The 10650-nt window shown below is 50.9% G+C and overlaps 1 protein-coding gene across 1 annotated transcript; it reads right to left on the bottom strand.

Moving 5' to 3' along the window:
- Positions 1–3067: 3067 nt before the first annotated feature.
- LOC122366598 lies at positions 3068–6937 on the bottom strand. The gene is made up of 2 exons (XM_043339023.1): positions 3267–6937; positions 3068–3102 (listed from the first exon to the last, which is right to left on the bottom strand). The coding sequence occupies exon 1, from the start codon at positions 6740–6742 to the stop codon at positions 3884–3886; it is 2859 nt and encodes a 952-aa protein (XP_043194958.1). The 5' UTR covers positions 6743–6937; the 3' UTR covers positions 3068–3102; positions 3267–3883.
- Positions 6938–10650: the final 3713 nt, after the last annotated feature.

Below are 10650 nucleotides of genomic sequence, written 5' to 3'. Positions count from 1 at the left end.
GGGCTAATGCTTTTGGATACCCCTCTGAATGTGTGACGTCAGCGGAGATCTAATGATTTTTTAATATTTTACTAAAACGTTTGGTAGCATGCGGTGGTATAGGCTGCTTTGCGCGCAACAAATGCCGCACTTTCAAATAAAGTCGCTAGGAACAGCAGCGGATATCCCAAAAAGTAAACAAAAATAAAAGTCTAATCTCTTGAAAACCGGTGAATATTTTTCGATAAAATTTGGTAGATATTCGTTTTCGCCCTTTCTGAACCTAGCGACATCACTTTCATGCCAATTCATCAACTTTTTTGAAGGTGGGAGGGTCTCTTTAACCCGCTTCGAGTCAGTGCTTGGGTCCCTTTGCGGGCCGGGAGGAAGTAAAACAGCCCTGTCTAACTCGGCTCCTGGGCCACGCCCTGATTGAACTATGTTTCATTATCGTTTGGGGGAGGGGGAAAACGGGCCACTTTAGGCCTCTGGGAAGGGGGCATGGCCCTAAATGCCCCCTCCCTGGATCCGCCAGTGTAAGAAGAGACCATTGGAGCTGCAGTTGGGTACCTCAGACATCAGGGTACGCCCTCAGATGTATGTATAGGACTCGCATGGAGACCTCTTATGCTATAGTGTACTGAAAGGACCCAAAGGAGCCTGTCTATATGGGCTCCCGGAGATAGACGTGGGCCCTCAGGAGCCCGCCAGAGCCCCAATGAGGGATAAGTGAGGGATACCAAGTGCCTGCAATTGCATATTGCATAAGCCATAACGCCTTTACAAATCAATATATTATGCATCAGTGGCAGATCCAAGGGGGGCCACATGGGTCATGACCCCCTTGGTGCCCGGGGGCACCACAGGCCTGTCAGGGGCACCACCGGCCTAGTAGGGGCACCACCAGCCCGCCAGGGGCACCACAGGCCTAGCAAGGGCACCACGGACCTGTGAGGGGCCCCACTGGCTTGTCAGGGGCACCCCAGGTCTGTCAGGGACACCAGAGACCTGCCAGGGGCGCTGCCGGCCTCGCAGGGGCACCATGGGCCTGTCAGGGACACCAGAGGCCTAGCAGGGGTACCACAGGCCTTACAGGGGCACCACCGGCCTTGCAGGGGCACCTTGGGCCTGTCAGGGGCACCACAGTCCTGTCAGGGCCCAGGGGCACCAGCGGCCTAGCAGGGGCACCACAGGCCTGCCAGGGGCACCACCGGTCTAGCAGGGGCACCATGGGCCTGTCAGGGTGTCCGCTCGCGCAACTTTTGACTGACCCTCACTGCTACTATATTGCTTCCATATTATGCTGTGGAAAGCTTTACTTCACCAAGTGGCTAAAAACCTCCATCAAGGTATATTTTCTTAGCAATTTTTCTGGCGTTTTGGGGGGGGGGGCCAAACAGGCCACTTTAGGCCTTTTAGGCCTGGCCATGGCCCCCGTGGCCCCCCTGGATCCGCCAGTGCTTCTAGCTACCATGTTTATTGTTGCATTAACTAGAAATTCACCATACATGCTCACAAATAGATATTCTTTCGTATAGTGAAAGAAAAAAGAAAATCGGCCAGTAACTTTTTGAGTTATCGGCGTGTAAACGCAAAAAAAATCGCTCATATGGCAGATTTGACCACATTTGACCTTATTTGACCTTGGAGATATTGACCTAGGGTCATGAAATTCACAAACAACAGAGATGCCCGGGGCTTTCACCTACCCTCCAAATTTCGTCTTTCTAGCTCCAGTGGGAGCTGAGATCTTGGGGGGGGGGGCGACATCCGCCCCCCTCCCCTTCCACTGGGCGTAGTACTCGCAACCCTTCCACTGCGCGTGTTAAAAAAGGACCACATGTGATGTTACCACTTACCTACCGACTTCTATCCACATACCGAATTTCAGATCTATACCTCTCTTTTTTTGGCCAAGTTATAGCGAAAATACTGTTAAAAATGATAACGTCAAATTTTCAAACTCAATTTATAGGAATTCTAGACCATGTAGCGCAAAATTAAGACCACCATTAGACTCCCCGTGACGAGCTGCATCGAATCGATACCCATTTTATGCAGAATTATCAGCTTTGAAATTTGACCAAATTTGACCTGAACTTGACCTGACCTTCACCAGAACATAACCTAAACTGGCCTAAAAGGCTGCCTGACCCACATAATCGCATTTGTCATGTAATTTGGACCATAAAACATGCATCACACGACACTTTCATACTGTGACCCTCAGTGACCTGACCTGGTATCAGTGACCCTAGATAGCAAAATATGAGTTCGACGAACAATACGCCATCGATGATTTTCAATAACATACCAATTTACTCGATTTCACAACACATTTCTTGCAAGGCCTGTATGTATACGGTGTAAACGGTGAAAATGCGGCCTTTGACCTGTGACGTCATCGGTTGGACCGAGATTTGGGTCACAAGGTAGTTCCCTGGTGGGGCTATCGAACACCGTTTGAATTTTGAAAATCAGCTGGTAAATTTCCGAGATCTTAACCCTCGCCCGCACATGCAATTTTCTCATCCTAGAACGCACATGGGGGGGGGGGGTGATTGCCACCCCCCGCGCTATTTCGTTCCTGTTGAAGATAGAGCTTCGCGGTAAAGACCAAAAAGATTCTTTGGGAGAGACAAATCCAATGATACCCAGTTTTACCTTCTGAGGTCAGTCATTGACCTTCGAGGCCATGTCAAACTAAAAAATGTTGCTGTTTTGGGTCACCGTTGGATATCAAGTGCGCTGCTTATCATATACCGATGACAATGCCGTTTTCTGGTGCCAAGCCAGCTAGAACCACTTTGTCACACTACCCGACCAGGTTTTTGCTGCTGAGGTCATTTCAGGTCAAGTTAGGTCAAGGTCAATGATATGTATTTGTATGTCTGTGTGTGTCTGTGTGTATACTGATGTGTGCACCGATTGTTTATGTGTCCATATTACATGAAATCATGATCTGAGAAGCTTTTACCAAAAATTCAGTCAAAAAATTTCACGAAAAGTAAATTAAGCTTGCCTAAAACGCAACTATTCTAGATGACCTAGGTTGAACTTGACTGTAGCCGCCTGAACACCCAGACGATGGTTGTCGGAACTGGTTCTTGTATTGTACCGTTTCTGCAAGCGAAAATATGGCTCACAATCGACACACAGGCCACATACACAGAAGTTCTTGCGGCCACCATCATCTATTATCGTGTACACCAGCGTCACTATCGTAACACATCTATCAAATAGACGCTCAATTTACCAACACGAGCATTTATCAATGAATATCTTACCGACTGTCGCGTTTCGTCGGGCCTGCTCGCCTCCCACTACTCCGACAAGGGCAACTGCCTATATTAAGGCGAATCAAAGGACAAACAAGTTCTTCATCACGGCCCGTGACCGATCTTGGACCAAAATGCCTGCACTCGCCCCGCTCGCCAACATGGCAGCCAATAGAGCGCGGCGGCGCCGCTGGATCTACGCAAAACAAATACCAGTACTTCGAAACATGAACAAAGCTTGACGAATCACGCGCTATTGGTATTACAAATAAGGCTCAAAGGCCCAAAGTTCGCAAAATCATAGGCATAGAGTATCAGATACCCACAAAAGAAAAGAAACAAACATTGCAGCCTCACAGTACTTAGCTCATCCCCGGCACAAGCCCCCCGCCCACCTCTAAGGCGCGGCCGGCGATCAGCTGATCGGCAAGGTCAGCCACCGGCCCAAGGGGGGAGGAGGGATGCGCCGGGGAGGGGAGGGCCGGCCGCCCGCAGGAACAGGCTACTAAACCGCATGGCGCCTACACCGCCCCCTTTGAAGGCACGCGCATTCAACACTGGTCTTAGCCTATTTCAACAACCCTAAACTAACACATGAGACGAGACACGCGCAGTCAAACACAGTCCTAGCGTTCACAATACTCGTTTTCGCACATGAGGACCAGTTTGTTGACAGGGCGGAGTATCTCTGCGCCCTTTGCTCTCAATCTAACACTACGAACCAGGCCATCCTTGCCCGGAAAAGTTTCAATGACGCGGCCCAGGGGCCAGCGAGACCTGGGGAGCTCCCTATCGGCTACCAGGACGACGTCGTTCACCATGAGTGATCTCGTAACACGAAAGGCCTTCTGCCTCTGCTGCAAGAGTGGAATGTATTCTTTGATCCACCTGGACCAAAAAATGCCGGCCAAGTATTGCGCTTGGCGCCACCGTCTCCTCAAGTACAGGTCACCCGCTCCGAATACTCCCACCGGGACGGATAGCGCGCCTCCCGCCAGCAAGAGATGGTTGGGAGTCAGTGGCTGTGGGTCACCGCTATCGCTGGACACGTACGTCAGTGGTCGACTATTTATAATGGACTCGACTTCGCAGAGGAGAGTTGTCAGGGTCTCTTCGGTGAGCACTTGTTCTGTCATCAGTGCATCTAGAACCTTCCGTATGGTACGAATGACTCTCTCCCAGACACCCCCATGTGACGAAGCTTCTGGGACGTTGAAGTTCCACTGAATCTTCCTCTGCAGCAGGTTCTCATGTATGACGTCCTCACTCCTCGAGAGGTGTTCCCATTCTGCTTTCAGTTCATTGTTTGCTCCCACAAAGTTCGTGCCACGATCTGATCGGATGGTCTTAACTTGCCCGCGTCTAGCAAGGAATCGTCTCAGAGCGCAGAGGAACGAATCGGTAGACATCGACTCAACTACTTCTATGTGTACTGCCCTCGAGACGAGGCACGAAAAAACGATTCCGTACCTTTTCTCCTGTCGTCGTCCCTTCTTGACGTAGAAGACGCCAAACATATCCAGCCCGGTGTTTGTGAATGGTGGCTCATCCGGGGTCACCCTGTCCTCAGGCAGGTTCGCCATCTTCTGGTTCAGGAATGGGCCCTGACGACGACGACAGCTGACACAGCGACTGAGGACGCGTCGGACAGCCGAGTTTCCGCGCAGGATCCAGAATCTCGAGCGCAGCAGCGACAAAGTGTGCTCTCTTCCAGAGTGACCTGCTTCTTCATGGAAGCTCTGAATAATCAGATCGACAACATGATGGCGTCTGGGGAGGACAGGAGGGTGCACCTGATCTTCCCGGATTGGTGCGTGGCGTAGACGTCCGCCTACCATGATCATCCCGTCGTGCAGATACGGGTCCAGCCGTGCGAGAGGACTGGTGATTCCGACGGCGCCCTTCCCTTCCAGCGAGGCGAAATCAGCGGCAAACTCACTTCTTTGAATCCTTGTGACTATTGCCCTCTCAGCTGCTTCAAGTTCTGGTACAGCAAGCCGCTGTCTCACCTGAGCCTTCGGCTCGGATCCGAGTACGGACACCTTACGGCATCGTTCTACCAGGCAGCGCTTCAGGCGAAGGATCCATGCTACAGCGCACACGAGTCTGTACCAGACAGAGTAGTGAGAAAACAGCTCCTCCAACGGGTCGCAGCCAGCGCGCGCGACTGCAACGCTGGTGATCTTCACCTCTGGGTCGTTTTCTACTCGACGATCGAGTCCAGCCGGGGGCTCAGGCCACTCATCCCGTCCCTTCCACAAAAAGGCCGGAGCATCGAACCACCGCGGGTTCGCGATGAAGTTGTCCGCTAATTGTCCCCTCGATGCATCGTCTGCCGGGTTGTTCGCTGAGTCAACGTACCTCCATTGTGCCGGAGAAGATACGTCCCGTATCACGGCCAGACGGTTGGTGACGAACGTGTGAAAACGTGTCGTTTCGTTCTGGAGGTAGCGAAGCACTGTTGTGCTGTCCGTCCAGAACACACTTTCATCAATCTTGACTTGCAGAGCGCGTCGCAGTGTGGCTTCAATGCGAGCAGCCAGAGTGGCTGCTGTCAGCTCCGCTCGTGGGACGGTGAGCTTTCCATTCAGGGGCAGAACCCTCGCCTTGCCGAAGACGAACGCACAGTGAACTTGTCCGTCACAACAGACGATTCGAAGGTAGGACACCGTGCCGTACGCGACAGAGCTTGCATCTGCGAAGTGATGGAGCTCTCGGGTCTGAATAGGTCCAAGGCCAGCTGGCTGTACACATCTAGGGACGCCGATGGTCGAAAGTAGTGCTCTGCCGCGGATCCATTGCTCCCACTGAGCTTGAATGTCCTCCGGTGCCGGGTCGTCCCAATCGTAGCGTCGTCGTGTTAGTTCCTGTAGAATGATACGACCGCACACAACGAATGGTGCAGCCATCCCCATCGGATCGTACAATGATCCGATGACCGACAACATTCCCCTCCTCGAGCATGGCATACTCCGATCTTCCGTGGTTGAGAAGCCGATGACGTCCGGGTTGACTCGCCACTCAACCCCCAGTGTCTTTTCCAACGGAAGTTCTTTCTCGAGGTTCAGTTGCTTCACGTTCTTCCCTCTGTCTTCTGGTGGGATCGATTGTAGGACTTTCCTCTGGTTACTGACAAATTTGGCTAGGTGGAATCCACCCCGGCTGCACAGCTCTCGCACCTCCCTGACCAGGTCGATGGCTTCATCGATCTTCGTCACCGACTTAACCAGGTCATCAACGTAGATGTTGCTTGAGATCGTCTCACAGGCTGCAGTGGAGTGTAGGTCGCCAAAGTCGACGGCTGTCCGTAGAAGGGCGTAGCTCGCACAGCTCGGGCTGGATCTCAACCCGAACGGATGCACCGTCATGCGCCAGACTTCCACGTCTTCAGCAGGGTCACCGTTTCGCCACCACAGAAAGCGGAGCAGGTCGCGCTGGTCGGCTGGTACAGACACCTGATGGAACATTGAGTTGACATCGCCCATGAAAGCTACTTCTTCCTGGCGGAACCGCAGTAGAACGTCAATCAGGGGAGTGCAGAGAGACGGGCCCTGCAGGACTGCGTCATTCAAGGAGACGCCCTTGAAGGTGCTCGAACAATCAAAAACAACTCGGAGTTTGTCTTTCTTCCCGAAGACACCGTGGTGGGGAATGTAGTTGACAAGTCCATCGTCTCTTGTCAGGTCTTGGGAGCAGGCTGGCGGTCAGAAGTTTCTTGATTACCTCCTGCTCTCCATCATGCTGAGGTTGAGGGGGCTGAGCTCTGGTTGGTACGGGTTGAGGGTTTAGCTCAGCAGCGCCATTCGATCGAGACTGCTGTTTCTTCAACTTGTGTGCCACGCCAGAATGGGAGCTCGCTTGGCTTGCCATCGCAAATGCCTCCTCCTTGGCCTCTGCTTCTGCAATCTCCTCTTGAAGTTTGAGTTCTTCTCGTTTCATCTCCAGCTCTCTCTCTTGGGCTTCCAGACGATGCTTTTCCTTCAGGAATCGAAGCCTCACTTCTGCAGCAGCACGTTTGGCAGACTCTTGTGCACGTAGGGATCGCATAGAGCCCCCTGAGCACCTCGATCCACATGCAACTGAATGTTCAACTTGGGGTCCAGCTGCCAGCTGTGAGGCGCTATCACCAACCTCTGATACATCTTGAACGTCTCCATCTGGTGGCTTGGTTCTCACGTGTGAGGCACCATCTTCAGCCCCATCCACAGTAACCGCCCGCAGCTCACCAGCAGTTTTTGGGTCAGTTGCCATTTCAAAGGCTTCTTCCTTGAGGACCAGGTTCAACCTCTCTTTCAGAACTTCCTTTGATCCTCTTGTATCTTGTCCTCTCTTTTCAAGCTCATCCCTGAGCTCTTGCACTTTGAGCCGCTCAACATTCAGGTCCATGTTCAATGAGATTAAGGAGACAAGTTGAAGACCAAGCAAAATGAAGATCAATGGGTGACACGCCTTCAATCTCTGAGAGCTCATGGATTATCAATGTGCAAGTTAAACAACCATGGAAGTAGACTAAATAGGTTCAGCGTGGCCAGCTTCAGGAATGTGTCAAGAATCCGAAAGCTATCAGTGAGTGCCTCTAATCAATCTCAGTTCTGTTCTTGCTTAGCAACCTATGGCGAATGTATCCAGACTTTAACTATCAACTTCAAAGCAATCTTCTGAAGCCTGGTGGTGTGAGGTCCAACTTCAATACGAGGTTGACGTAGCAAGATAATAGTAACAAATGGATGATCAAGATATTTGTCCTGGACAGGAATGATGTCACTCGCCCAATGGCCAATGTGATAACAGTCAAGGGTTCCCCAAAGTTGGAAACTACGTTCAATGATATCACACCAGTACCCAATAGCAAGTTCAAGGTACGGATCCTGCCCAACGATCAACGGCAACACGCACAAACAGTAACGCAAGTCAATGTCAATACATTTACAGATGCACTTCTCGTGTCGCTGATTTACCCAATCATGTGCATAGTGATAGCACACCCCCTAGCACAGTTCAGCTGCAAAAGCTCTAGAGTTCAGAGTTCAACCTTAGCACCATACCCACTGCTCACTGTTCTCCGAGCGGGTGCAGTGCCAGCCGCCAGGATGCAGATCTGCTCGTCCACGTCCAGATGTGCAGCAGTGGCAGCAGCGGTGTGTGGCAGCTGTAGCTGTAGTTGCTCGTGTGCAGAAGAACTCTCCAGAAGCCAGGAGGGAGCAGAGGTGCAGCCGACTCAGAGGTCAAGTCGAAACTGTAGCCGCCTGAACACCCAGACGATGGTTGTCGGAACTGGTTCTTGTATTGTACCGTTTCTGCAAGCGAAAATATGGCTCACAATCGACACACAGGCCACATACACAGAAGTTCTTGCGGCCACCATCATCTATTATCGTGTACACCAGCGTCACTATCGTAACACATCTATCAAATAGACGCTCAATTTACCAACACGAGCATTTATCAATGAATATCTTACCGACTGTCGCGTTTCGTCGGGCCTGCTCGCCTCCCACTACTCCGACAAGGGCAACTGCCTATATTAAGGCGAATCAAAGGACAAACAAGTTCTTCATCACGGCCCGTGACCGATCTTGGACCAAAATGCCTGCACTCGCCCCGCTCGCCAACATGGCAGCCAATAGAGCGCGGCGGCGCCGCTGGATCTACGCAAAACAAATACCAGTACTTCGAAACATGAACAAAGCTTGACGAATCACGCGCTATTGGTATTACAAATAAGGCTCAAAGGCCCAAAGTTCGCAAAATCATAGGCATAGAGTATCAGATACCCACAAAAGAAAAGAAACAAACATTGCAGCCTCACAGTACTTAGCTCATCCCCGGCACAAGCCCCCCGCCCACCTCTAAGGCGCGGCCGGCGATCAGCTGATCGGCAAGGTCAGCCACCGGCCCAAGGGGGGAGGAGGGATGCGCCGGGGAGGGGAGGGCCGGCCGCCCGCAGGAACAGGCTACTAAACCGCATGGCGCCTACATTGACCCTGACCTTGACATCTGTACATCGTCGAACAACATGTTCCATGATAGGTGGAGGTAAGACTGGCAAAAAAAGGCCGAAATAAAGGTGTCAAAAGCTCACAAGGCCCATAGCCAACGCAAGAAGTTGGGAATTGATCATTTGGGTCATGACATGACCTGAAAAACAAGGTCATATCTCCAAAACCAAAAACCACAGGAACTTGACATTTTCAGTGGACATTAAGGAAGGATAAAGAAGCAGCTATACGAAAAATCAAGCTTCTAGCTAAAAAAAAAATGTTGAGTGCAGATCAGAAAAACTACGTGGGGTGTGGTCCCCATGTGCGGGCGAGGGTTAAGGGAGGCTGAAACACCTCCCCCGGCCCCCTGCGGGTGGTAAAATCCGCCGATAGCTCTACGGGGCGCGGGTTAATTATGTTACGTTATGCATGATTATACTCGTACAAATACCCTTTAGTGTGAATACTTAGTAATGAAAACACCACTTATGCATGTCACCTTGGTCACCAGCCAATCAGCAATGCTGCCTTTGGATTGCTCCCGTTCGTTATGTCCCGTCTTTGCACGTAACATGCAGGTGCTGATAAATCCGACTTAATTGCACGATACAACTGAACGACCGCTGCTTTCTGCACGCTTGAGTTCGTTGCGTGACAGTTCGATCATTTGTAGGGTGCTGCTTAGTGTTTGTTCTGGACAAAACATCTATCTTTTTAAAATTCGCTCTCATGGACTGTTACCATGCGCTATACTTTACCGGAAGGTAAATGCATACATTGCATTCCACTCCTAGACGGTTGCACAAGTTAAAATAATTGAAGGATTAAAACGATAGGTTGTGGAGGACAGATAATGCTAAAAATGAAAAAAAAAATCAAATGATAAAAAATGCTAGCCTCGGTTGAGTTGAGGATGTTGTTGAATAAACTGAATGATTGAATGAAAAATAAAACCCTGCCACCAACCGCAACCATACCTGTCAGGAGGTTCATAAGCGTCAAGCGCCCGTCGCTCTTCGAACTCGGACTGTTATAACCGGGAACGCGTGCTCTCACCACGCGGAGTCCGTCGCTCTGCCGACTGAGCTACGGAACCGGATTCGACCACTTAGGCTATCGCGGGTAGGGGAATAGCCCAGGCGGTTCCGGGATTAACAGATTCTGCGCAATCCGCCTTTCGGTTTATAAGTGGCTCTTGAAACCATAAGACAATGAAATTAGCCATTTACCCTGAATATTTACCGTAAGTAAATGTCACCAAGTACCCTTCCGAGTAATAGCAAACTATGAACCCTTGTCTTTCCTGAAATTTGGCAAAAACCCCGAAACCCGGGACAAACACACAGAACCCTGTTTTTCCATAAACCCACTAATCACTATCCATGGAAAAAAAACTATTAACACAGGGTTTT

Source organism: Amphibalanus amphitrite, unplaced genomic scaffold (genome assembly GCF_019059575.1).
Source record: "Amphibalanus amphitrite isolate SeventyFive unplaced genomic scaffold, NRLGWU_Aamphi_draft 000030F_arrow, whole genome shotgun sequence".
NCBI classification, from domain to species: Eukaryota; Metazoa; Arthropoda; class Thecostraca; order Balanomorpha; family Balanidae; genus Amphibalanus; species Amphibalanus amphitrite.
The sequence above is the reverse complement of the archived record's forward strand: the minus strand, read 5'-3'. Positions and strand labels throughout refer to the sequence as shown.